At 50.3% G+C, this 26,314-nt stretch overlaps 12 protein-coding genes across 12 annotated transcripts; 7 read left to right on the top strand and 5 right to left on the bottom strand.

Moving 5' to 3' along the window:
* Positions 1 to 1,450: 1,450 nt before the first annotated feature.
* N7518_007921 (transcriptional regulator family TF) lies at positions 1,451 to 2,829 on the top strand (the record flags this gene model as incomplete). The annotated part of the gene is made up of 2 exons (XM_057188848.1): positions 1,451 to 1,528; positions 1,660 to 2,829. The coding sequence occupies 2 exons, from the start codon at positions 1,451 to 1,453 to the stop codon at positions 2,827 to 2,829; spliced, it is 1,248 nt and encodes a 415-aa protein (XP_057040551.1).
* Positions 2,830 to 3,461: 632 nt separating this feature from the next.
* Positions 3,462 to 4,038, bottom strand: N7518_007922 (DUF3602 domain-containing protein; the record flags this gene model as incomplete). Its single annotated transcript, XM_057188849.1, has 3 exons — positions 3,462 to 3,628; positions 3,727 to 3,930; positions 4,002 to 4,038. 3 exons carry the CDS (start codon positions 4,036 to 4,038, stop codon positions 3,462 to 3,464), a joined length of 408 nt encoding a protein of 135 aa, XP_057040552.1.
* Positions 4,039 to 5,535: 1,497 nt separating this feature from the next.
* On the top strand, positions 5,536 to 6,338 carry N7518_007923 (presequence translocated-associated motor subunit PAM17; the record flags this gene model as incomplete). The annotated part of the gene is made up of 2 exons (XM_057188850.1): positions 5,536 to 6,087; positions 6,162 to 6,338. The coding sequence occupies 2 exons, from the start codon at positions 5,536 to 5,538 to the stop codon at positions 6,336 to 6,338; spliced, it is 729 nt and encodes a 242-aa protein (XP_057040553.1).
* Positions 6,339 to 6,678: 340 nt separating this feature from the next.
* N7518_007924 (enoyl-CoA hydratase/isomerase family protein) lies at positions 6,679 to 7,793 on the bottom strand (the record flags this gene model as incomplete). The annotated part of the gene is made up of 4 exons (XM_057188851.1): positions 6,679 to 6,829; positions 6,882 to 7,238; positions 7,303 to 7,413; positions 7,471 to 7,793. The coding sequence occupies 4 exons, from the start codon at positions 7,791 to 7,793 to the stop codon at positions 6,679 to 6,681; spliced, it is 942 nt and encodes a 313-aa protein (XP_057040554.1).
* Positions 7,794 to 8,322: 529 nt separating this feature from the next.
* On the bottom strand, positions 8,323 to 10,977 carry N7518_007925 (Zn(II)2Cys6 transcription factor; the record flags this gene model as incomplete). The annotated part of the gene is made up of 5 exons (XM_057188852.1): positions 8,323 to 8,409; positions 8,470 to 9,428; positions 9,481 to 10,787; positions 10,838 to 10,864; positions 10,916 to 10,977. 5 exons carry the CDS (start codon positions 10,975 to 10,977, stop codon positions 8,323 to 8,325), a joined length of 2,442 nt encoding a protein of 813 aa, XP_057040555.1.
* A 1,040-nt stretch (positions 10,978 to 12,017) lies between these two features.
* On the top strand, positions 12,018 to 12,832 carry N7518_007926 (androgen-induced gene 1 family protein; the record flags this gene model as incomplete). Its single annotated transcript, XM_057188853.1, has 4 exons — positions 12,018 to 12,040; positions 12,097 to 12,289; positions 12,335 to 12,386; positions 12,438 to 12,832. 4 exons carry the CDS (start codon positions 12,018 to 12,020, stop codon positions 12,830 to 12,832), a joined length of 663 nt encoding a protein of 220 aa, XP_057040556.1.
* Positions 12,833 to 14,358: 1,526 nt separating this feature from the next.
* N7518_007927 (Major facilitator superfamily domain general substrate transporter) lies at positions 14,359 to 16,263 on the top strand (the record flags this gene model as incomplete). Its single annotated transcript, XM_057188854.1, has 6 exons — positions 14,359 to 14,499; positions 14,568 to 14,647; positions 14,724 to 14,904; positions 14,957 to 15,509; positions 15,627 to 15,893; positions 15,965 to 16,263. 6 exons carry the CDS (start codon positions 14,359 to 14,361, stop codon positions 16,261 to 16,263), a joined length of 1,521 nt encoding a protein of 506 aa, XP_057040557.1.
* Positions 16,264 to 16,472: 209 nt separating this feature from the next.
* N7518_007928 (uncharacterized protein) lies at positions 16,473 to 17,132 on the bottom strand (the record flags this gene model as incomplete). The annotated part of the gene is made up of 1 exon (XM_057188855.1): positions 16,473 to 17,132. One exon carries the CDS (start codon positions 17,130 to 17,132, stop codon positions 16,473 to 16,475), a length of 660 nt encoding a protein of 219 aa, XP_057040558.1.
* Positions 17,133 to 18,381: 1,249 nt separating this feature from the next.
* N7518_007929 (uncharacterized protein) lies at positions 18,382 to 19,245 on the top strand (the record flags this gene model as incomplete). The annotated part of the gene is made up of 2 exons (XM_057188856.1): positions 18,382 to 18,812; positions 18,900 to 19,245. The coding sequence occupies 2 exons, from the start codon at positions 18,382 to 18,384 to the stop codon at positions 19,243 to 19,245; spliced, it is 777 nt and encodes a 258-aa protein (XP_057040559.1).
* Positions 19,246 to 19,674: 429 nt separating this feature from the next.
* Positions 19,675 to 21,693, bottom strand: N7518_007930 (WD40 repeat domain-containing peptidylprolyl isomerase; the record flags this gene model as incomplete). Its single annotated transcript, XM_057188857.1, has 3 exons — positions 19,675 to 21,110; positions 21,164 to 21,538; positions 21,621 to 21,693. The coding sequence occupies 3 exons, from the start codon at positions 21,691 to 21,693 to the stop codon at positions 19,675 to 19,677; spliced, it is 1,884 nt and encodes a 627-aa protein (XP_057040560.1).
* Positions 21,694 to 21,924: 231 nt separating this feature from the next.
* On the top strand, positions 21,925 to 23,715 carry N7518_007931 (chaperonin-containing T-complex subunit CCT2; the record flags this gene model as incomplete). Its single annotated transcript, XM_057188858.1, has 4 exons — positions 21,925 to 21,927; positions 21,998 to 22,155; positions 22,224 to 23,598; positions 23,656 to 23,715. 4 exons carry the CDS (start codon positions 21,925 to 21,927, stop codon positions 23,713 to 23,715), a joined length of 1,596 nt encoding a protein of 531 aa, XP_057040561.1.
* Positions 23,716 to 24,628: 913 nt separating this feature from the next.
* Positions 24,629 to 26,117, top strand: N7518_007932 (glycoside hydrolase family 76 protein; the record flags this gene model as incomplete). Its single annotated transcript, XM_057188859.1, has 3 exons — positions 24,629 to 24,719; positions 24,776 to 25,470; positions 25,521 to 26,117. The coding sequence occupies 3 exons, from the start codon at positions 24,629 to 24,631 to the stop codon at positions 26,115 to 26,117; spliced, it is 1,383 nt and encodes a 460-aa protein (XP_057040562.1).
* Between the last annotated feature and the right edge of the window lie 197 nt (positions 26,118 to 26,314).

Raw genomic sequence — 26,314 nt, forward strand, 5'->3', positions numbered from 1 at the left:
GTAGTGTCCTCGGCCAGATCTAGAATACCGATGAACTGGCACTCAGCACCCTAAGATCGACGCCACCCGGACAGTCAGAATGCGCTTATTGGCGGACTGAAGTTATCAGCGCGAAATGCGGGCTAATCATTAAACCCGAGTCCGGACGCCGAAGTCAAATCCCAAAAGTCGGTCTACGCTAGTCATGCGCATCTCCGAGTTCAGTCAACAGCATGAATCATGATCATCACGCCATTTACTCAACAACGCTACTCCCCAAGCCCAAACAAAGAAAATGCTTCGCGGCTAAGCGGATCGCAAATCAGCCCGGGCCCTGGGCCAGATTGCGTGCGAGTTAGCATCTCGGAGCCTAGGAAGTGGCGCAGTCATCACCTTAACGGGCTCCATTGACTGAAATCAGTAAAAGCAAAGCAAATCCGATCGACGAATACAATCTAACCCTTGCAATGCCTCCATTCAGGAATTGTCCGACTATGGAAATGATTTGCGACAACCAATCCTGGACAGCGTTCCCAAAGAAGAAAACAACCGTCCAAGGAGCCACGGCGAAACGGTGCTAATCGGAAAGGAGCTTAGGGCATGGAGAGATCACGAGCTAGAAAGATACGTACCCGAGATTGTGTCCATGCATAAAGTGCATGGGACAGGGGTTCAAGCGCATGCGCTTTCCCCGATCGGGGAAAAGCATCGCTTGTCAACTGAAACTTATTTCGGATAGACTTGGCCGGCCCCATAGTGCTAGTCCGGAAGAGGGTCTAGCGTGGACTCTTTCTAGGGGCTGGTGGGGCTTGGTGGGGTTTGTCCGAGGTCTTTCGTTTATTTTTCTATGTTGTATATTAAAATGCTGCTACTAGTGCATCTAGCTGGATCTAGCTGGATCTAGCTTGCGTATGCTCTTCTAGGATAGAGTCTCGGGTATATCGCGCATTAGTAATTTTCACACCCGGTTTGGAACATGGAATACGAGAAGATCGGAAGTTAGTTTTGAGTTGGCAATAGGGATCGGACCTAAGGTTCCAATGTTGGATACAAGAGCTGACTATTTAGTTAGTTAGTTAGCTGCTATGTGCTCAATTATTTATTAAGCAATATGTACTCTGTAGTAGTCCGTACTCCTAAACATACCAAATCCATCGGAGTGACGGAGTACGGCCCCCGCCGGGTATGATTATGTCATTTGAAGCACGAGCCATCCTGCATTTACCGATTTAGGAAACAACGCCACTTTTACCTCTTTGGTGCTTGGAATGCCGACTTGGCACTGAAAATGGACATATCAAAATATCGACACCCACCGCTTGGGCCTATGACTGATATGACTTTTTCATGATCTCAGAAAATCCTTCTTCCTCCTCCTTCGGGGGATACCTGGAGGTTGAATTATGAGTCAAATACACAGCAACCCCCGAATCGAATAATCATTCGAGGTCTCGAGCCTGGCACCTTTACAATGCAATTATGCGAATCGAAATCCTCCTGGTCAAATAAGCGACGCCAGACGAGTATGCAAAGTGACCGGCGCGTTAAAGTATGACACCCCTGCTTAGGGCTTCTGGGCCTTTCTCAGAGCTTTCAATTGATAATGAGACTGGAGGGTCCAGTTTCTCCTTCTTTGTTTCCTATATCTCTCGCACCTCCCCGCTAACCCAACTCTCACAGTACAAGGAGCAGAGCTCAACCTGTGTGCACTGTCTGGACCGCAAGATGCTCAGTCAATATCCGCCTCGGCCCCGATTGACTCGGCTAGACAACAAGCATGGTTCTTTCATCCCCTCAACTAGCACTTCGCCATCATCTCCGACTTCCTCAACCTCACAGTCAAATTCCCAGCCACAAGAGCACCCACCATGTCTCTCAACCCACACCGAAGAAACCCTTCACCTAAAAGACCTCGAATTGATGATGCACTGGTGCACAACAACCTACAAATCCATGGCTGGGAACCCTACCTCCGAACGAATATGGCAAACAACCATCCCCCAGCTTTCCCTCCGCTACACAGCCCTTCGCCAAGGTATCCTAGCCCTCTCGGCGCTGCACCTCGCCTCAACCAGTACATCTTCCCGGCGCTGGCGATACCTTGAAACAGCACGCTCGTACCAAGCACAGGCGCTAGCAGGCCTCGGCATCGAGAGTGCCGAAGATGCCCCGGAAGAAGAAATCCAAGCGACCTTCGCATTGTGTTGCATAATGATTGTATTCACCTTCGGCTTCTGCCAGATCGACAGCGAAACCGACTCGGACGAAGACCAGCCCGACGTGCTGGATGAGTTCTTCGAGGTATTCCAGCTGACCCGGTGGCTAGTCAGCATCCTAGTGGCCTCGATGGAACGCATCACGGCGAGCGAGCTGGACCCGCTCTTCCACCCCGAAGACCCGCTCCCAACAATGCCGGACATGTCGCGGCTAGTGGTACTCTCGCTACAGCGACAGAATGACTTGGAGGCTATGCGGGATGTGACGCACGAGACGGATCTGTATGACTCGGCCATTGAACATCTCAGCCACGCGCTCGAGCTGCTGATGAAGGGCGGCGAGCCGAAGGTCTTTGCTTTTTGGTGGAGTTTCCGTATCCCTGCGGAGTTTCTGGAGCTACTTGAGGCGCGCCGGCCATTTGCGCTTGTTGTTCTGGCGCATTATGCGGTTATTCTGCATCATCTTAGGAGTTCGTGGTGGATGGGCGATTGGGGGAATAGGATTCTGCAGGAGATTGGGGACATTCTGGATCCGGACTGGCAGGATCTTATTAACTGGCCGATTGATGCGACGGGGTGTTTCCTTCCGAGGATTGACGCGCGAGTGCGAGTGAGGTCCTCGCTTAGCTGTTGATGGCGAGTCTGCAATTTTATCCTTTGGTGCCCTCTTCAAAAGGCTTGGTTGGGCTGAGCGATGCATCTAATGAGACACGAAGCGTATAATTAGCATAGACATTTGATGTACATAGCATAGTTTCTTCAATTGAGGCAAGGATCGCTTGTCATGGGAGTTTATCATTTCTCGGTGTTTAGGAAGCAATTCCGGGAAACACAGAGGATCGTTGCAATACACATCGAAACGTATGTCAAAGAGGGAAAACACAACCCGCCCAAATGTATCCCAAGCGCCGTTCCTCTCCCGGTATTCCACGATAGGTATGATGAAGCAATTCCCGATTATGTGAAGCCGGGAAAGCCGATTGGAAAAACCGCGCAAAGAAAAGAAAAGAAAAGAAAAGCAAATACCACAGACCCATAAGTCCAACCGGTAGGTCGATGGGGCAAAAAAAAAAGACCCTCGCATCGAAGCAGCACTGCCCGCAGTGGTTCTGATTCGTTTCTTCTCGGACAAATCACCTCTTGCCAGATCGGCACTGCAGCCCAAGAAAGGCAAATCTCCTCCGCAGCCAATACCATCAGCTTTCATCGAGCCCTCTTAACGAGAACGAATCAACCGCGAACCAAAGTCCACCCCCAGTAACCATCCTAAGAAGAAGGCGACTCCTTCCGCAGCTCCTGCCTCTCCTGTCCAATCTCCCTAACACGGTCCTTGGACTGCGTGCGCACGCGAATAAGCTCCGCCTCCTGCTCCTGGATCTTCTTCTCGCGCTCTTCCTCTTCAGCGGTGGGGATGTAAGCGTTTGCCGCGCCACCTATGGAAAGAAATAGCACACCCGTTAGCGGAGCTGTACCTGTGTCACGACCTTGCAAATGTGCATTCGCTCCATATACTGTCATCTGCAGAACATACCTCGGCCTGTGTGGTGGGGGATCTGCTGAGCGCGCAGGGGCGGTGACTCAACGTCTTGGCTCTCGCGCGCAATCTCTGGTCGCTCCGGATCGTTGTGTACCATGTTTCCCGAGCCGCCGCGACCTGTCGTGTAGACTTCTTGCTTGATTGTTGGTGTGATGAAGTCTTTGGGTTCGGGTGCTTTTTGTTCCCGGGTTATGTTGCCTAGAGCATAGGCATAGTGTGGTTAGTAAGTGGACTTGTGTGGCGAGAGATGAAGGGGGTGTGTCACTTACCTGCGCCTCCGCGGCCGTAAGAAATGTTTCTTGACATGGTGTAGACGGAATAGGGGAATAGAATTGGTGAGTTGGGGAATTGGGGAAGTTCGAATGCGGCAAGTCGAGACGGGGAAAAGGAAGCTGTGGTGGGGAGAATTTCGCAATTCGCCAAATGACGACAGACTTTTTTTTTTTTTTTTTTGCGTACATAATAGGGGTATGTTGTTAGTTAACTAGTTATCTCTATCCAATATCCGATGTCTATGTATTTTATATTCCAAGGTTCTATGTTCTATATGCTCTATCTATGAGCTCATATATATATCTGCACGTATTTCCGCGCTAAGCCAATGAGGTCAGAGTCTGTTCGGTCTTTAACGCCTTTCAGCCTCTTACTATGTCGATCCGGGGAGAACTTTAATCGAATAGGAAAATAGAATTATATTGACTTGGTGGAATAAAGCTGGCCATTATTGGAATTCTGATTCTGCTCGCCACGGCTTAACCAGTGGACGACCAGCCTTCACCATTCCAGTAGTGAATATAACAGTAGAAGCCAAGCTGGCAGATGGCCCATTCTGACAAATGCTCTGGCCATTAAAAGACTATAGCCTGGTAAAAGCAGTCCATGTATTGTTTATAGTTCAACACTTCCGGCCTTTTCCAAATTCAGGGACAAAAGTGGTCTCATTCTCTTATTTGTTCACCATTTCTGCCTCGTGAACTAGGCCTATGTTAACCGGTGTATATAAACCAAGCTAATCCTTCTAGGTGGATTGCGAAATTCCACCTGTCCACTCCTCTCTATAACCATCAATTATAGTCGGCATCTCTTTGCCAGTCCACGGGTCAAGAGTACCCTTATATCGCACTGCCTATATTACCTTACACACCTGGCATCTTCAAAGAATATAGCCCAATGACCTGCCTCTCGGGCGCCTTGAGCCACAACCATCATGCGCCTCGTCAATATAGTCTGGCTGCCTATTCACTACACTTCACTAGTGAATTGACATGATGCTACATACAACTTGAACCAGGGCCAAGTGACGTTGCGATAGTGTTCCTTCCATGTGGTGCTTTGAGGCTCAAAAAACTCGAATCTCAATCAGATTGCGATACCCTACATCAGCTATTGTCTTACCTCTTTGCGTGGGAGGCCAATTTGCTCTGCCGTGATTCGACAATTTTGGTTTCATCAAACCAATGACTGCCATAGTTCTGCGTTCTGTCAAACAGGATATTGGGCCTCGCAGAATACTTGACATACCGGGCCTCAACTGGCTATAAATAGCTCGTTGTGTTTTGAAGAATCAATCCTTTCTCTTCGTCCTCTATGTCTCTCCTGTAGTCTTGGCCCATTATAATCTCCATCTACTGCAAGTAGTTTAACAGATGATAGATCAGATCGTGATGATGTCGGTTGTCGCCCTTCCGCGGGCCCATTAAGCTTACATAACCCGGCTCCACCTCCAGGGCCAGGGCTCCAATTCCCACTTCACCTCTGCAAGACTTGGAACCTGCAATTAAATCAATTCCAATTCCTCCCAAAATGAACGCCAATCCTATCAGCATGTCCATCCGCACAGCCATGTTCTTTGGCCGACTAAACCCCGCTGCGCCCTCGCTCGCCAGCGCCCTCCGTCCCCTTCCCCAGACAACTGCCCGGATGGCCAAACAGCCCACACGTCTTAGCTCCACGACAACTCGCCCGGCCGCCGCAACATTGAACCTAGACTCCCGGCCACAAGCCAAGGCTGCGTTGCCATCAACCATTGCTGTGCGCACAAATTCAACCTCAGCACCTGCCAACGACGAAGTCAAGCTCGACTGGGACACCTTCTTCAAGCTCCGCGCTTCCCGCCGCCGATACTCTCTCGTCTCCTCAGTTGCCAGCTCGGCTATCAGTACCACTGTCGGTGTGCAGGTTCTGTCTGGCCAGGACCTTGAACATCTCGGCGCCACAGTCATGGGCCTCGACCCATTTGTTGTCCTGGGATTGGCGACCGCCGCCTGCGGTGCTGTCGGTTGGCTTCTTGGACCGGCTCTCGGAAATGGTATTTGGGGACTTGTGTACAGGAAGTACAAGCCCTCTGTCAACACGGTGAGTAATTGCAAAGCAAACGAGTGGCGACTTATGTCTGGTCTGTGCTAATGTGTTTTGTTTCCGTTGCGCAGAAAGAGAAGGAGTTCTTTGATCGTATTCGCCGGTTCCGTGTTGATCCCTCAACCAACTCCATCGCCAACCCTGTTCCCGATTACTACGGCGAGAAGATTGGCAGCGTGGCGGGCTACCGAAACTGGCTGAAAGATCAGAGGGCTTACAACCGCAAGCGCCGCAACTTCATTGCGTAAACTCTTTCTTTCTCTCTTTTCGCTCTTGTGATATTGCAGCATTTCTTTTTTGTTCGTGTCAATATATGGTTGAACCTCTTGGAGCTTCTGTTCAAAACCACATCTGGTGACTTTCTTTTTTGTCCGGGCTGGTGTTTATTTTGTTACAATATCATTAGCGGTCTTGGTAGCTGGGGAATTGCAATGTATTAGGAACGACCTTTGATAACACGGTCAATTTATAGCTATTTTTCGTGACATTTGTTGAGACTTTCATCCTTCGAAGGTCTTGTGTGAATTAAACGAACCCCGAAAGCGCTATCCTCAGTCATTATTTACCTTTCCAATGACAGCTTTGGATTTAAAGCTTCGAAGGCCTTTGGGCTTTAGGCTTACGGCCAGTATCAACCTCTGTCCACCACGGCACACTCGGCGGCGGGTTATCATCAAGGTTAGCCTTGAAGTTCGGCTTTCGCTTCTCAAAGAACGCCGCAACACCCTCCTTCTGGTCTCTGTCTGATATTAAGTATCCGCAACCAGCTTTTTCATATATATCTCACTTACTCAGATCCAAACATATGGTTGATGACTCGCGACTCGACGAGATGAGCAGCCTCCACCGAACCAGAGTCGCGCCAAATAAGCGCCCGATTGAGGTACGACGAAGCCAGGCTCACATTCTCGGCAATATCAGTGGCTAGCTCGAGAGCGCGCGGCAGGACCTGCGATGACTCGGGAAGGATCTCATTGAAGAGGTCGGCAAAGTGCTTGGATGTAGGGGGGAAGACTGCCCCCGTGCTGACGAGGTAGCTGGCGTTGGAGTACCCGACTAGACGGGGGAGGAAGTAAGAGGAGCATGACTCTAGAGTTATACCTCGGCGGGCGAAGACGAAGCCGTATTTGCCTTTTTCATAGCCAATCCTAGAAGGGGTGCATGTTAAACAAAAGGGTTCTGGGGTTTGTTTTCGGGATGTGCTTGATCTACCGGATGATTGCTGGGAGAGTCATGGTCATCCCGACTCCAACGGCTGAGCCTTGCATTGCTGCAATTGTGGGCTTGCGGCATCTATGGATTGCCAGTGAGACTCGTCCACCGCTGTGTCGGGCTTTTTTTTAGCAGGAGTATAGGGCTGTCTGGTGGATGTCCTCTTACCCATCACGATGGTCTGCTGTCCTGCCTTTACCACCACCGAAACCAATATCAAGGTCGGCACCAGCGCAGAATGTCTTTCCAGCGCCTGTCAAGATAACAACTCTCACGCGCTCGTCGACATCGAACATGGGGAAGAGCTTCTCGAAGTCCAAGACCATTTGCGGGGTGAACGCATTATGTTTAGCAGGACGATTCAGCGTTACGACGACAACTGGGGTCACTGCCGGCGTGCCTGGGGGGTAGTGAGAGACAATAACATGGCCGGTTGTTTCAACGTTTTCGTAAGAAAATGGAAGCTCGATGGGGCTGGGATCGAAGATCATGGTGGATATTGGGTGGTATACCGGACTTGTTCAAGTAGATATAGTGATCTTAAGTGGTCACTCTTATAGACCATCTCCGGCTATATTCCAGAGCCTACATTGTAAGCCGCGGCTGAACTGGCTTGGCGTGGAGAAGCTGGGGGATCACCATCACCCCGCTGCGGAGTCGTGGATTTCAATCTTGGAATATATCGGACAATGCTGTACGGAGTAGTCCATTCGATTTCCCTGGGATATAAGTTAAGTTAGAATTAATTGCTCCGTGCAACTTTTCATGATTTGGTTCCGTCACAAGAAGATAGTAACGTTTATATATAGTGGAAGGCCGGAAGGTGTAGGATAAATCCGCCAAACGGCAAACATCGCACGGTAGGTATCTCGCTCTTGTAGAAGGCGAGGGGTATTATTAATCTATCACATCTTCATACTAAATAATGCTTCACCCCAGCCCAGCTCATTGCCAGACATGAGCACATGGCGTCTGCGAATTAACGTAGGACCATCCACTTGTTCAAACCGGAAAGCGACTCTAACCCAGGAACTGGCCGCTAGCCAGGGCCACCCAAGGCAGGTCTTCATCCCAGCAGTGTTGCATCAATTGACGTGCATTTTGAATCTAGTGAATACAGTGTCAGCAAACCTCCCCAACGGATTTCAGACTAGTATAGAAGCGTACCTGTTTCATGCCCGAACTCTCCAATACAAAGAACCGGTCCAAAAGCTGAGACCTTTGAACTGGATCTCTAGATTCGCAACCAGCCGTGAAGAGTGGGAACAAGGAGCAGACTTCAGTGGCTGCACCAGGGCGCATGCGTCCAAGGGCATCAATCAGCTTGCGCAAAACCTCCTTCACGGGAAACGAGTCACGCGGAGATCCAAGGACACGGCGGTGGAGATGCAGGAGACCGGCAAACCGGAAGGCTTCCTCGATGGCTATCATATCCGAGGACTCAACACCGTGATGATGTTCCGGGCTAGTATGAGCACGTTCGCTAATCCCATCGACAACACCAAGTACGGATTGCGCTTCCAGGACCATTTCCGCAGATGCATGCCAGTCATGTCGGAAAGTACCCATTTCGTCGAAGAGTTGATTGTCACATTCCTGCACCAGCCGTGCAAGACGGATCAGAAATACTCCAGTGCGGGGGGTGAACCCAGTGAAGCAATCAACACCGAATTCGTCATGACCGTCGGGCGCGGAGCAGGCCGTTAAGATGGAGTGGTATATCATTAGTGGAGGACCGGCTTGGCGACAAGACAAAGACCCCATCGTGTCGAGGTAGCCTAGCCAGCGGGCGAAGAACGCTCCAATCCTGTTCCCAGGATGCGCCATGCCCTCGCTTCGTGCAAGGAACAAATCGCGAGCAAGCTTGAGGTGACTCTTCCAGGTGATCGGCACCTCAAATGTCCTTGGAGAAACGATCTTCAATGACAACAGCATAATGGCCGTGGCCAAGTGGCTGTCAGTGATGTCTTCCTTGGATGACTCCAATGCCATACGCAAGGTTGGGAAAACCTTGCTAACCCAATGAGCGATTCGATTAGTGGGCTCGGGATGACCGAGGTATCGAGCACGATGACTAGCGGAGTATGCAAGCAGCAAATTGAGGAGATTGGAATCACCGATTGCCACTGTTTGGTCAGCCTTCTGAAAGATAACAGAACATAGAGCGGTATAACTCACTTGATGGCAAAACCGAAATAAACGGATTATTATCGCAGTTGTGTGGGACAAGCATTCGAGCAGTGTGATTCAAGAAATGATGGAAGTACATCAGATTGATGGGGTTCTCCAGCAGCGACGACGGAAGCGGAGATAAGTATCTCGGGACATTGATGGGCACTGGCGAAGCATAGTAGCCACTACAAAACTGGACCTGTGGTACGGGGTCAGGTTGAGAGGCTTTGGACTCCTCGTTGCGCCACCGAGAACTGATCAGGTCTAACGCATAGTTGATATCTATGGCGGCATGGTCGTTGTTGAAGGTCAGATCCTGATCAGGGCGCCCAGAATCCAATCCATAATTGTCGGTTACACTATTCAGATATGTTTGCCATTTGCTCCGGGCGATTGAAGACTCGTGGGATGTTTGATCAGCTTCATGATTGCTCTCCGCCAATGCCTGATGATCCGGAGTCAACCCATTGTGATAGTCATGTACAGAGCCCATGTTGCTGGTTGTCTCGTGGAGCCTCGGAGACGAGATTGCATCACTTTCAGCAATCGACACTCTGCGTGGATCGAAAAGCATAAGACCGGTAGTATCCTGCGGGCTGTTTGAGGATCTGTTTTGCCCTGTCCTAGACCGAGCGCCAAGATGCATGCCCTGGTCATCATAAGACCCTTGAGAAAGGTGCTCTTCATCACGAGAGTGCGAGATAGATGGACCCGAGCAGTGGTTGGAAACATCTACAGGGTGGCGCATGTATGAGACTGGCTGCGACACGGGGTTTGTATGGAATGCAAAGGCAGACAGTGATCTGAGACCGGATGTCTGATCTATCGAACCCAGATATGATGGGCTATCAAAACTATGCTGTCCAAATTGATATTGCAACAAAGGCGCCGAGGTAGCCGATGCGGTCAATGGAGGAGATTGTTCCGCCCAAGTTGAGGAGAATCGAGACTCTAATTGGCCCGGCGATAGCACTCCTTCAGAGTCCGAGCCGAGCCTGGGGGATTCGAAAAGTCCCATTTGTGATGATGTACTTGGAGATATTGCTCTCGGCGAAGTCAACTCCCCGGGATGAGTGTTGATAAATCCATCTGCAGGGTTGTTGCTTGCTGGAGTGGGGAACGAAACTGGGCTTAGATCGTTGATAGCGAATGAGTCCGAAAATCCAATTACAGCTCCTCCATACCCACTAGATTGTGAATTTGGCGAGTCAATTGACATGCGTTTCGTCCTTCCTCCCCAGTTCAGACGGACGCTATAGTCGCAAGGGTCGCCTTGTCGCTGGCAATTAAGACATGCTGGTTTCTCCTCGCCACTACATAATTGTTAGCTACACGAGTATCATGCAAGGATTATGCTTCTTACCATTTTACCTTGCGTGCTTTGCATGGCCTAATGAGACTGTTAGCCTTGGTAAAGCTTATTGACATCTTAGTAACGTACCAACATCCTTTACGGCTTCGGCGCTTCGGTTCTGGTGCACCAGGTCTTCTAGGACGAGGCATTGCACGTCAAAGGGTGTCTGGTCGAGTACCGATGCCTGTAAAGACACGGCGATAATTCAAGATAACGGCTCGAAATAGCCAAAGGTCACTATATACTGTCCCGCGGCCATACAGATTCAGTCTTTTCAAGTCTGTATCAGTCCAATCGAGACTCCTTACGCCGAAAGCACGTCAGAATTGGCACGCTTTCTGCGTTTCGATCCTCGTTGACCCCAAGTAGCGACGAAGCGATAATCGACCAGACACCCACACCTAGTATACAAGCACATCGAGGTATGGGAGAGATGTGCCAGAAAAAGTTCCAGTCCCACTGCCCTTCAGCAATGGGAAGGCAAGAGAAGCCGGTAGTAACCAGTGGAGTGCCGGTCTTGGCGACCTTGGGGGATGAAACAAGATATCAAACAGAAGAGAGATCTGTTCAATATGATCGATTGACCCACTAGGTAGTCGACTGACCTCACTGGGCAGGCCAAGAGCACAGATTCGCAATAAAAGTCACAATTTGATGTAAAGAAGAAAGGCAAAGGTTATCTTTGGAGCGCGGACTAAAAGTGTGGGGAAGCACATGGCCAGCCGAGCCCTGGGAGATAAGGAACGATGAATCAGCCGGGTTATGTTATAATCCGATACAGACGCCGATTGATCCCGCGTGTCACGTGAACTCGTATCTTGAACCAACGTCATAGCATCCGGTTCCTTGGATGCACATTGGTTCCCTGAGCTGCGCGCTGATAGCACTTTCGGGGGGCATTAAACGAGGACTAGGACCTTAGAGCGCTTGTGTCCCTAATTTCTTTTCCAAAATGGCCAAATCTTTGATCGATAGGCACCCGCTTCAGCGGATGTCGAGTCCTTCATCCTTCACGGGGCTTGTCGGCATTGGTTCATGTAAGTACCGTGGTCCTTTCACTTATCATTACGGTCCAGTGCTAAGGGCTTGCCTTCTAGTTGGCCGGACTTTCGAGTTTTTTGTGGTCATTCAAATAGTATGGGTCCTCTATCACGCTGTCCTTTAAAGGTCTCGCTGACATTTTTGAAGCATGCACGAAAACCCTAATCCAGCGTAAGTTCCCGTCTAGCTTCGATATTGGAAAACACGCTAAACTTTATATTTGACAGTAATCAAGCATATGGTTGGCATTTTCAATATCTGACCGTGATTGGTCTATCGTTGTCAACACTCACTTTTGCGGTTGCACTACTAGCGGATATTACCTTGTCCCGGAGACTGTTCCTGGTCAAAAACATCCTATCGACATGTAGTGCCCCCCTTGAGGTTGTGATCAGCGTTTTGTACTGGGGTCTTCGTTTGGTAAGTAATCCGATGCTAATTCGACATTGTTCTAACTCAAGTAAGATTGATGAGCGTTTGGTGATTCCCGAAGATATTGTTATACCCGTCCATGCCGGTACGTCTGTAAAAAGTGCATTTTGAGATACCCCTAATAACACGGTTCTAGACATCAGCTTCCACGCAACACCCTCGGTGGTGATGTTGATTGACCTGCTGCTCCTATCCCCACCCTGGACAATCACTGCACTCCCTGCACTCGCATTGTCTGGCACTATCGCCTTCGGCTACTGGTTCTGGATTGAGCAATGCTTCTCCCAGAACGGATGGTTCGTGTATGACCTAGCGCTTCCGACGTCAATCACTAATCATTCTAGGTACCCATATCCCATCTTCGAAGCACTGCCCACATCAGGTCGTGTTGGCCTATTTACTCTCAGCGCCGCTGTCATGGCACTGAGCACCATTACTCTCAAGTGGCTCCATGGACGCGTCAATGGATTTGGTAACCCCATGAAGCCAGAATCCCGTCCAGGCGATATTAAGCTAGATGACGGTTTGTAAACGCATAGATCGGGGATGTATTGCAACAATACTATCACTTGCTCCGAATCGATTGCCTCTTATATCCGCCTCATAGAAGGCGGGTTTAACCCTGGAGTGGCTACATCAAGGCAAAATGGGCGCATTGCATTGATCATGAGCGTCTCGGTTATCGCGTTTTTTACAAGTACATACATCCATGAGTTCGGGGTCTCCATTGGTCTTACCGGCAAGGTAATTTTCTTGCGAGCCCGACTCGACCTTATGTAAATTTTCCTGGGAGTCTACACTTAGACCTCACAATAACTCAAATTCAAATGATACTACCAAAATCCAAGTTAAACCCCAGAGACAAGTCATAACGAGCGTTCTAAAATAGCTCCATACGACAAATATGTTGCCAAAAGCTCGACAGCGCAGGTTCGACCACCCAAATTCGCTCCAACAATGTCTTTTTAAGTTAGCGCTTGTTCCATGAGCCGCCTATTGCAACTCATGGTATATCAAATTGGGCCGATGTTGTACTACTGCGCTGCGGACGCAACTTTGTGTGCGACGATCACCCCCCGCAACGTCAGTGAAGCCGTGCGCACATTGAATGCGGGGCTTAGCATGGCTGTCAGTGAAAAATCAGACCTCTTAGAATTCGCTTTCTATATTATTATCTGGCTGCATGCTCATTGGCACAAATTCTTCGGGGCTACGGAGGAGGAACCTGCCGCAAGGTCAATGCCGAGACAATCCTTCCACTATCCCGAGTTCACTACATCCAATGAAAACATGGTGAAAAGGTGGTCATCTGTGGTGGATACGAGAGGCTCCACGGTCAATGGCTCGATAGTCGAGGGAACTTTTGGCGATCAACATTTAATACGACCACGTCGGCCGACACCACCTATTTCTCTCGGCCGAGTGCACATCGTAGGCAGGTTTCTAAGCAAAACTCCGCGTCAGTCTAAATAAACGGGCCGTTATAGACTTGGCAATACTCCGTACATGTGTACAACATTGATGAGATCGAGACGGCCCCGGGGCAAAGCTTCGCTTAGTGGAGCCCGGGGTATGCGGGGGATGCCCTAATTTTCCCCGGATGCCCAGACTTGGCCTATCTATCCAATGTATCAACAGTGTACTAAACTGGGGGATTTGAGACTCAACATCAAGCTAAATCAGATATTGTACAATGGCGTACAATTATACTCGTCCTTTTCTTCCCGTTTGAAGTCGCCTGCACGGATGATCTCATTTTCTACATGCCGATCACTCAACGGGCCCCAACATCCAGATTCAAGCTAATGCAATAACCCCCGTACGCGGTTAGGACGCGGGCTAGGATGTAGGGATCATACCATTTTCAACTGGACCCTGGCAAATCTCGACCACCTGCCGAGCATAAGCGTTGGCATGTTTGCCCCTCTTTACATAGCGCTTGGTGGCTGTCTTTTTCTGCTTTGACCTGTTCCCTGTTCTTCTTAAATAGCTCGCAGGTCGGCGTACAGCAATCGCATATTCTCGACCATCCCCCGGCCTCTGCTCGATCTTGCATCATGGCCGTTGAACCCTCCGACAAACAAACCGAGTCCTGGTCCGAGGACCCTGAGAATATTTCCGATTCTAAAGATGCGCTTGCTGCAGCTGGATTTGAGGATCCCGACGCAGGATTGAGTGACGAAGAAAGGGCGGCGATTGTATGTTATCAATTTCTGTTCAGCATCATGCAAAGTCACGGCAACTAACCAAATCACGAACCATGTAGGATCGTAAACTACTCTGGCAACTCGATATCCGCCTTGTGCCATGGCTCAGTCTACTTTATCTCGTCTCGTTCCTTGACCGGTAAGCAAAAGAACAATATCTTATTCGCGCACTGGCTTCCGAGGAAATATCACGAACTAATCTCACCGCGCTCAAGGACAAATATCGGCAACGCAAAGCTCGTCGGTCTAAAAACAGACCTGAACATGACGAATGCTCAATACAACGCAGCACTGACTATATTTTTCGTCTCGTACTCGGTCTTCGAGCCTGCGACCAACGTCCTGTTAAAGCGGTTGCGGCCGAGCGTATTTATCCCACTCATTATGATGGCATGGGTAAGTGAAATCTTCCCTTCTTCCAACACATTACTCTTCTAACCAATTCCAGGGAATTTGCATGACCTGCATGGGCTTCGTAAAGAACTACCACGGGCTGATGGCAGTCCGCTGGTTCCTAGGCCTATCGGAAGCCGGTCTATTCCCAGGAGTGGGCTATTTCCTCTCATGCTGGTATAAGCGCTCAGAATTCGGCGTGCGAATGGCGATTTTCTTCTCGGCGGCCGCGCTCGCAGGTTCATTTGGTGGTCTGCTAGCAGCAGCAATTGCGAAGATGGACGGCGTGGCCGGCAAGCCGGGCTGGTCGTGGATTTTCATCCTGGAAGGCCTTCTTACGTTCTTCATTGGCATTGCCTCGTTTTGGTGTGTCTATGACTTCCCCGATCAGGCGCGGTTCTTGTCGGATGCCGATCGCAAGCGCGTGCTCAGACGACTCGCTATGGATCAGCAGTCGAGTGCTGAGCATGAGGAGTTCAAGATGGAGTACTTCTGGTCCAGTCTGAAGGATTGGAAGACTTATACTGGGGCTGTGATATATATGGGGGCTGATGGGTCGCTTTATGCGTTCTCTCTTTTCGTGCCTACTATTATCAATGAACTAGTGAGTTGTCACATCGCCACCTTGGAGATTCTGGAGCTAACGAAGTTTCTTAGGGTGAATATTGACCTTGGATGTTGCGCTCGGTATTTCGGGGCTATTTACTGACTGGATGCTTCTATAGGCTACAGCGCGATTCGTGCACAGTTGCTGAGTGTACCGCCATATGCCGCTGCCGCCGTCTTGACAGTGACAGTAGGCTTCATTGCAGACCGTACAAGACAGCGTGGTCTCTGCAATATCGCCGTCTCGTTCCTCGGTATGATAGGATTCGCTATGCTACTAGGCTGTGAGTCTGCCGGCGCCCGATACGCAGGAACCTTCCTGGGGGCCATGGGCATCTACCCAGCCATTGCGAACACGATTTCATGGACTAGTAACAACACCGAAGGTAATTTCAACCTGGATTCCGGTTTTTTCTTATATACATGACAACAGCCAGAACTAACTCGAGCTGTCTAGGTGTATACAAACGAGGTGTCTCCCTAGGGTTTATCATCGGCTGGGGAAATCTCAACGGCATCGTATCATCGAACATCTACCGCGATAATGATAAGCCAAAATACTACCCCGGTCACGGAGTAGTACTCGCCTACCTGGTCCTGTTCCTCTTTGGCGGATCCGTGGTGCAGTACCTCCTGCTGCGACGTGAGAACGGCAAGCGCAGACGTGGCGAACGCGACCACTGGATCGAGGGCTTGGACCAGGGCCAGATCGAGTTGCTGGGTGACAAAAGACCGGATTTCCTTTACACGCTGTGAGCAGGGGTGGAATGGGCGTGGAATGAAGAGCGGAGCTAGACCGAGATATAAGCGGTAATATATGAATATCCATGAATATATATCATCACGATCATGATTTTAGTAGACCTCGGGAGGATTCCAGCTTTATCAATGGCTTCTAGCAACCGGAGCACCCGCGTAGCCTCGTGGAAGAAGCATCACAATTGTAGGTTACTTTGAATTTTATCTCATGCCTCCTTCTCGTACCGATTAACAATATCCTGCCCCTTCTTCGGGCCGCGCACAACATGCCGACTAGCCCAGCTAAGCACCTCCCCGGTATCAGGCTCAATGCGAAACGCATATGCCGTGCGATACATATCGTTGATACAGAGATGGTTGCCCCTAGCATTAAGCACAGTAGTCTTAATCTCACTGCCGGGGGTTGACACAGCGGGCGGCACGGGCGGCGCGACGAATTCGCCGGGATCCTTCTGCGCAGACCCAGACTCCGACTCTAGCGGCGAACTCGAACCCGAATCAAAGTCGAAGTCGTGGAATAAGTAGTCTGCTTCTTCCGGGCCCGACGCGACTTTCACGAACCAGACGCTGACGTGTCCGCCATCGCTGCCTAGGCGCCATATGTACTTCTTTGTCCAGCGTAGTCCCGCCGGTAAGGCGCCTCCGACATTGCTAGGGATCTCGCCTTCTTCGCAATACAGCCAGTCGCGGTCGGCTGTGGTGGTGGGGGGTTGGGGGGTGAAGGTTGCGGTCCCGCGGAGCTCGCCGTTTAGATCGAGGGGGTTTTCGCTCCGGAGGGTTCGGGTTAAGGTCCAGCGGGTGTTGGTGAGGGAGGTTATTAGGGTCGAAAGGAGTTGCCGGGAGGGCATTGTTGGGATTGTCGGCATTGTCGGTATGATGAGAGGGTTGTTGGAGAAGGGAGGGAATGCGGGGGGGAGTAATAATAGGTGGAGCTGTTATCCAATCATCTCCGAGATTTCCTCACGGACTAGCCCTGAGATTGCTATTGCTTGTTTTTCTTATTTGGCCTCTTTACGTAGATCGCCTAAATTGTCCATACATCACAAATAACCCGGGTACCCGGGGGAAATGTCTTAGGGCTTAAAATATAACCACACATCAATAAGTCCGCTAGAGGTGGCTAAGACCTCTTATATGTTGTTAATTGAACCCTGATACATATGTAGTGTATTTTCTGCCGCGTGTGGTTCTATATGAGATTCCATGTTTGGATATAATATGACGCCTTTTCACCGGTCAAAACATCGAACCAATCACCCATCGATCAAGGGCATAATAAGCGACGGCAACCTTGGAAACAAATTTACTGAGTTTACCTAGTAAAGAGGGGGGGGTTATGCATAATACACACGTAACCTCTCTGCTCCGTATCTAGCTAAGTGCCTGTACGATTAACCGTAGATTCATCGCCTTATTCCAAGTATCGACTGCCGATCGTGTGGGCCCTTGTTTGGAGTTAATGAAAGACGGATGAGTTACAGGTTAGTAAATTGTATGAAGAGAATAGGCAACTGAATAACTCGATCCTGTATATCTAACTACTCCATAACTAGTACTCCGTACAGCAGTAGATACATAACTCCTTGCATAGGAAGTAGTCCCAACTATCTCATTCCATAGAAACTGACCTTGAGAACCAGCCAAGTACTAACCTAATATCGGACCTGGCAGACGTCAGAATGCTACAAGGTAGAATGTGAGATTTCCACGGTCCGTTTGCGGAAATTAAAAAACGCTTGCGATGCCATGTACAGGTACAGTACTACAGTACTACGATACTACTTTATAAGGTAATTAAAAGAGATTAAAGAAGCAAAAGAAATTAACCAAATCGATTCGACCAATCAAATCCGCGAATTTCCCCTCGAGAGCCATAAAAAATCAAAGAAAAAGACCAAAAAGCCGAATCCGGAATCGTTCGGGCCCCGACTAGACCCAAAACCATCTTCGTCTCGTTTTCCTGGTCTTTCGGTCGACTCTTCTCTCTTTCACCTATGCAACGATGGACTAAGACATCCTATCCAGACATCTAATCGAGCCTCAGGGACGGCTCTCACTTCCACATTCGCTACTCACCCCTCATTAAATAGAGAACTCGAAAACATCACTCTCACCATGTCACTCACTACGCGCCTCTCATTCCTCTTCCTCGCCCTTATCGCCCTCACAATCTCAGCCTTAGCCGCCGACACCATCCTCCCCGCAGCAGCCTCCAGCAAATTCCCGCAATGCGGCCTGACTTGCACCACCCTGACAAGTGCGCAGACCTCCTGTGAATCAGGCGAAGCCTCCACCTGGACCTCATGCTTCTGCCAGTCATCCCTACTCACCGGCCTCAAAACCTCCGGCAGCATCTGCCCCTCTTGCAGCGCCGCAGACCAAACCACTCTCTCAACCTGGTACGTCGACTACTGCAACTCCGGCGGCAAGGATACCGGCACTGCCACCACAACAACCAAGTCCTCAACCGACGCAACCTCTACTTCGACTTCCACCTCCAGCGCAACCACAAACACAACCTCCACAGCGGATACGAAGAAGTCATGGTATGTTTGATCCCCAACACCGCAGCGCAAATTAGAATCGTAACTGCACCATCCAGACCAATCACTAAATAAAATCCCCCTAAATAGGTGGAGTACCCACTACCGCTGGATCATCATGCTCATCGTGCTGGTCATCGGGTTTAGCACCATCGCCGTACTCGGCGTATGGTTCAAGCGCCGCTACGATGCTAAACGGCCTAATCTCTACCACGGCGGCGGCAGCAGCTTTTTGACTGCTGCTTCCCCGCCCGGTCCGCGCGATGCCGCCTGGGCTGTGCCGGTGCCGGTGCAGACCAACGCCCTTGGCGCCGACTCCTTGGCTAGTAGCTCGCGCTCTACGATGGCGAAGACTAGCACCCCGGTGCCTGGGGCCCGCACGCGATTGACAAAGGTCGAGCAGAGCTCTGGGGATTTGGAGATTCGGCAGGTTTAAAATCTGTTTTGGTTCACTTCTTATTTTGGATCTTTGGGTTTCTTATGTCCTTTTCTTGTTCTTCTTAAATTTTTTTTTTGTTTTCGCAATGCGCTACTTCTATACCATGCTACCTGGCCATGGTTGCATTTCTTGGTGTTTGGTGCGGGTAATGGGCTTCATGCTGTGTTTTTGTTGTTGTTGGTTTTGCGCCCCTTTTCTCTCTCTTTCTTTTCCTTCCTTTCTTTTCTTGGGCTTTTGTCCTAAAAATAGGCGGAGTCGACTTCTGCCGACGACTGTGTCGATTCTCTTTCTACGGTCATATTCGCCATTTTTTTCAACTTGTCTGACCAAGTGACAGTGTACATAGTACAACGCACGCGGGCATTTCATGATTCCTTATACACATATTTTGTAATACAACGCCTAGATTCCACCCGGGCCGATATATCACGAGATACTAATACTAACTATCTTAATATCAACCTCTGGCTTCTCCTTATGCGTCCGCACATTTTCGATCTTATGCACGATATCCAAGCCCTGCACCGCACGTCCAAAGACAGTGTGCTTATTATCCAGCCACGGCGTCTTCTCCGTGGTAATGAAGAACTGACTAGCATTTGTATTGGGTCCGGCATTGGCCATCGAGAGCGTATACGGCTTATCGTGCTTGAGAACGGAGAACTCGTCGGCAAATTCCCCGCCCCAGATAGACTCTCCACCCGTCCCGTCGCCTTGTGGGTCACCACCTTGGATCATGAATTTGCGGATCACACGGTGAAAGATCGTGTTATTGTAATAGCCATTCCGGGCGTGTGTGACAAAGTTCTCCACGGCCCGTGGCGCAGCTGAGGGATATAGGCGCAGGTGGATGTCGCCGAAAGTTGTGTGCAGGATTGCAGCAGTGCCGGTCTCGGCCGCTTTGGTGGCGGTTGGACCAGTGCCGGCCGCTGATTGGGTTGGCTTTTCGTTTTGGACGTCCCGAGTGGATTTCGAGATGTCTGTTTGGTTCGTGAACATGTAGAAGCGCACCTTGGCGAAGCCGGTGCAGAGGAGGATTGGGTCACGTTCTTCGGCTTGCTGGAGGAGCGGGTTGCTACTGGCTGCCATTGAGACGGTCACGATGCCTTTCCGTTGCGGTTGTCCTTGATACAATGCGAGGTTCAGGGCTCGGAATGGCTCCTCGCGGCCGTAGACGCGGACTACCCGGTTTGTGTAGGTGTTGATACATTTCACGCCGTAAAGAGAGCCGTAGAGGAGGAAGTGGCCGGATTCGTCGAAAGAAACGTTTACTTTGTTGCGCGTTCCTTCGTTTTCTAGCTCGCGCTCAACACCTAGGCGGCGCCCGAACTCTACTTCGTCAAGTTCGTACGGTGCTGTGCCGGCTTGCTGCATCTCCGTGATGGTGGTTATTGATTCGTCGTATGTGCGGTAAAGCTTCCCTGTTGCGAAGTCGAATACTCGAATCTGTCGGTCTGGGAAGGAGATCGTGGCGAAGTGTTTGCCGGACGGGGAGACTGTGATGGCTGTCGGAACGGATTTGGCTTTCTTAAATGCGAAGAGATTTGTTGAGGATTTGAAGTCGAAGACATTGTCGGGTTTCTCGAAAGATCCGTCTCCGGCTCTCCAATATTCGATCATTCCTGTTTCATCGGCTGAGACGACACAGTCGAAGGCGTCGTTGAATGCCAGCGAAACCACGGGGCTGCGGTGGATCGACTTCAAAGTGTGCAAAGGTTCGGGATTTTCGCCACGTCCATCGAATACTTGAATCGTATTACTTGACTCGTCTGTCACGGCTAGCAGGGGCAGCGAGGCCCCACGCGGGTGTACCCAGCAAACACACCGAGGTACAAAGTCTAGTGTATACATCGCCAAGAGATCTGTCCATGTTAGTAAGTCATTAGACCGGGAGAGCAACAAATCTTGAACCTACCAAATGTAACAACATCGAAAATCTTCACTGTCTTGTCTATTCCCGCTGTTGCGAAACTGCGGCCGTCGGCGCTGACAGTTACGCCCCGAATCTCGCCTGGGTGAGCAAGGAATTCCTTCACGAACTCGATGCCTTCCGCCACCTTCTTCCAGAACTTGACATATCCATCGACGGAGGAAGTGATCACAAAGTCCGTATAGGGGGCAACCGTCACAAACGACAATTGGTCCTTGTGCATAAGGGACTTGGAGTACCGTGCGGAGACTGGTAGAGCATTGATGTAGACTTTCTCAAAAGGAAGCTTGCGCCGCTTCTTCTTTGGGGCGACCTCCGAGGGCAGCGCAGGGCCGAAATCATCGTCGGAAGAGTCACCACCTAACAATCGCATACAGTTAGTATCTCTTGCGTTCCATTCGGGGGAGCGGTCTGAACGGTGTCCATGAGGCAGGGGACTCACTGTTCTCAGCCTCGACAGCAGAATGAGGCCGCTTGTTCGCAGCAGCCGGAGCGAGTTTGCCAGAGTCAGCCATTGTCGACACTGACAGAAACAAGGTCAATCCCAGCGAAAGGGATCGTCACGACAAGAAAGGAATCGTCTAGAGGTATCGCAGGCGGTGATGGAGTGCAGCCAATCAGAAGCTCGGGCCAATCGTGCGGCAACTTTTCTCCTTTCCCACCCCACTTGTTGACAGGAGAAGTCGATTCAACCTCTCCAGCAAGACATTTGATCTTTGGTCGATTGCCTTATTCAGCTGGTCATTATGGTACGCTATTCCCAACTCGCGAGAGCGTGGAAAATATGTGTTCGCACTGGCTCACCTCTACCCCTCCTAGGCATCTTTCGGCAATCCCACACAGATCTTTGGTGACGATGTCATCGAAGAGAAGGGCGAAAATGCCCGTCTCTCAGCTTTTGTCGGTGCTATCGCCGTCGGAGACCTTGTGAAGAGTACACTTGGTCCCAAGGGAATGGACAAAATCCTACAATCTGCGTATGTGGCGGAGTTATCGATAATCATTTGATATAACCCCGGAAATACTGACATGGCTGTTCTCAAAGGTCGACAGGAGAAATCCTGGTGACGAACGACGGTGCTACGATTCTTAAGTCCATCGCTTTGGATAACGCTGCGGCCAAGGTTCTGGTCAATATCTCTAAGGTGCAGGACGATGAGGTGGGTGATGGAACCACATCAGTTACCGTTCTGGCCGCCGAGTTGTTGCGTGAGGCCGAACAACTTGTTGCCAAGAAGATTCACCCCCAGACTATTATCGAGGGTTACCGGATAGCTAGCAAGGCTGCTCTCGCCGCGCTCGAGGCTACAGCGGTCGACCGCAGCAATGACCCCGAGGCTTTCCGTAAGGACTTGCACGCCATTGCCCGCACAACGCTCAGCTCCAAGGTTCTGTCGCAAGACCGGGACCAATTCGCCAAGTTGGCTTGCGAGGCCGTTCTGCGTCTCAAGGGATCCACCGACCTCTCTCACATCCAGATTATCAAGAAGGCCGGTGGAAAGCTGAGCGATTCATACCTCGATGAGGGTTTCATTATGGACAAGAAGGTCGGTGTGAATCAGCCCAAGCGGTTGGAGAACGCCAAGATCTTGGTCGCCAATACAGCCATGGACACAGATAAGGTCAAGATTTTCGGCGCACGAGTCAAGGTCGAGTCGACCGGCAAGCTTGCCGAGTTGGAGAAGGCAGAACGCGAGAAGATGCGCCAAAAGGTTGAGCGTATCAAGGCACACGGTATTAACTGCTTCGTTAACCGTCAGCTCATTTACAACTGGCCCGAGCAGCTGTTCACCGAGGCGGGTATCATGTCCATCGAGCACGCCGATTTCGACGGCATCGAGCGCCTGGCCCTTGTTACTGGCGGTGAGATCGCTTCCACCTTCGACCACCCCGATCAGGTCAAGCTGGGTGCGTGTGATCTGATCGAGGAAGTGATCATTGGTGAGGACACCCTGATCAAGTTCTCCGGTGTGGCTGCTGGTCAGGCCTGCACCATTGTGCTGCGCGGTGCTACCGAGCAGCTTCTCGACGAGGCCGAGCGTTCGCTCCACGATGCTCTGGCCGTTCTCTCGCAGACCGTCAAGGATCCCCGTGTGACACTTGGCGGCGGCTGCGCCGAGATGGTGATGTCCAAGGCCGTGGAACAGGCGGCTCAGAATACGACCGGCAAGAAACAGCTTGCTGTCGACTCGTTCTCTCACGCTTTGAAGCAGCTGCCTACCATTCTAGCCGACAACGCTGGTCTGGATTCCAGCGATCTGGTGACTCGTCTGCGCTCGGCCATCAACAACGGTATGACCAGCTCCGGTCTTGACCTGTTGACGCCCGGTGGTGGTATTGCAGATATGCGTGAGCTTGGTGTGGTGGAGGCTTATAAGTTGAAGAAGGCGGTGGTTTCGTCTGCCTCAGAGGCAGCCGAGGTATGTAACTCACCTGTTTTTTTATTTCTATGGGGAATACGCGCTGACTTTATTTAGCTTCTCCTGCGGGTGGACAACATCATCCGTGCGGCTCCTCGCCAACGCAACCGGATGTAATGGACACGATTCTGATGACATGGATGAATTCATCTCTATAGTCTTTCTATGAAGGAACTAAAAAATGTGCAATAGAAGTCAACTAAGTACATGATCTATCCATCTAGCCATTTTTGTAGTCTGCCAAGTAGATATATTACACCCTAGATATGACCACAGTCTCACTATTGTAAAGTCTATCATCGTGAGAGTTAAGGGAACCCTACAACATGCCTGCATATGGTGAGCACAACTCTCATTCTCATATGAACTATTTCAAGGTTTAAAGTATACACCTTACGTATTGTTGATGTGCCTTTGAGGCTGGACCTGAACAATAAGGCACCGATTCCCGAAGCGGCAGACTCAAAGCGGTGACTTCAGTTCGAACCCTTAGCCAAGGCAGTTGTACGCTTTTGGTTCTTTATAGTAATATATCCTCGTGCAGTTGGAGGTCGGCATTGTCTGGTCAAAATACGTTGTACTTTGTGGGTACACCATGATCAATTGCAAATATCAAGGGGTTGCCTCGCTAAGCTTAATGTTTCATTTCGTTACTGCAGGGCCAGATTTGCCGCCAGGAACTGAGTCTAACCGTCATCGTTTTAGGTTCAGGGACAGTCGACCAGCAATTCAGCAATTTGGTAATTCTATACTTCTTATTGTTAGAGGTGAAGTGCAGAATGTAGATTCAATATATAAAATACATAGAATCTATAGAATATAAAAATCGTAAGAACGTTCATACTTGTGGAAGTTAAAATAACTCAGCATTCTTAGACGGAGCCAGCCCACTGTACCAGGGACTGTAACCCCCGGGCTGCCGGTTACCCGTCATCTTTTCTTAGCCACCTTTACTTTCTCTCCAAACTTCTATTTCCTTGATTCAACTCCCTTATGCCACTGGCTTTTACGCTCGTTTGAGATTCCACATATGATTTTGTCCAAGTGGCTGGCCACTCTACTGGGTGGCGCGTTCGCCGTCCAGGGTGCCCTCGCTATCGATGTGAACCTCGATGACGAGAGTACGTTCTCCCCCCTTTGGATCGCATTCATTATCTAATTCAGTAACTTCTCTCAGCGTCCCTGAAAAATGCGGCCAAAACAGTCGCCACCACGATGATGGATTTCTACAATGCTCGCGACTCCAAGGACATCCCTGGTAAATTCGATGGCACTTGGTGGGAGGGCGGTTCCATGTTCATGACCCTTATCATGTACTGGTTCATGTCCGGGGACAGCCAGTTCAACGACGCCGTTCAGGACGGAATGTATTTCCAGAAGGGTGACGACAATTTTTTCCCGAGCAACTATAGTCAGTACCTGGGCAACGACGATCAGGTCTTTTGGGGTCTCGCTGCTATTACCGCCGCGGAATTCAACTACCCCGAAAGAGATGGCGAACCCTCCTGGGTATCCCTCGCACAGGGTGTCTTCAACACCCAGTACCCCCGATGGGATACGAGCAGCTGCCACGGTGGTATGCGCTGGCAGATTTGGCCGTACCAGGATGGTTATCTTACGAAGAACGCGATTTCGAACGGAGGACTGTTCCAACTTTCGGCCCGCCTCGCCCTCTACACCGGAAATAAGACATATGCCGACTGGGCTGAACGCATTTGGGATTGGAGTGCTACCACCCCGCTGCTCAAGGAGAAGAACTGGAATATCGCCGATACTACCACCTGCGGCACGCAGTGCACGGATCATGGCGATTACCAGTGGACCTACAACTATGCCACCTATATCAGTGGTGCTGCCTACATGCACAACTACGTATGTCCTGTTTTGCTGCCTAACAATGGTTGATACTAACTCCGGACTAGACTAATGGCACTGAAACGAAATGGAAGGATGGTGTTGTGGGCCTCATCAAGACCTCCCAACAGTTCTACCCGACCACAGGATTTAATGGAGACGGTGGCCAAATTCTTTGCGAGATCACTTGCGAAGCCGGCGGTAATTGTGATCGCAACCAAATCACCTTCAAGGCCTATTTCGCCAACTGGCTTGGAATGTTGACTACAATCGTCCCCGGCACCTACGACTTGATCTTCCCTCAGCTGAGAACCTCAGCCCAGGCCGCTGCAAAGCAATGCTCGGGTGGTGATGACGGTGTACATTGTGGTATTCGCTGGTACAAGCAAGCCGCTTGGGACGGGACCAAAGGTCTGGAGCAACAGATGGCTGTGCTGGGTGTCCTGGCTGCCAATCTGATTCCGTTCAAGAACAAGGCGCCATTGAGTTTAACATCGGGTGGAACTTCCAAGAGTAACCCGACCGCTGGCACTAATACTTCGGACAATGATGTCCCTGTATTGAACAGCATCGGTACCGGTGACCGTGCAGGTGCAGGCATCTTGACCGTCATCTTCGTCAGTGGCTGGGCTGTTGCTGTGACCTGGATGATCCGCGGCGGTTAAGGTCATCTCACGCTTAATATCTACCATCTTTTCCATTCTTGGGAACATCCGCTATCCCTTTTTTTTGTTTTATAGTCCCTTTCTCTCCACATGCTTCTGTGGCCACATCCCTCTACACCTGTATTTATCTTGATCTTTCTTCCCTTTTCTTTTTTCTTTTTTTCCCCTCCCCTTCACTGGCACTTCCGGCGTGTACT

This window comes from Penicillium psychrosexuale, assembly GCF_028828465.1.
Source record: "Penicillium psychrosexuale strain IBT 29551 chromosome Unknown utg000004l, whole genome shotgun sequence".
Lineage (NCBI taxonomy): Eukaryota > Fungi > Ascomycota > Eurotiomycetes > Eurotiales > Aspergillaceae > Penicillium > Penicillium psychrosexuale.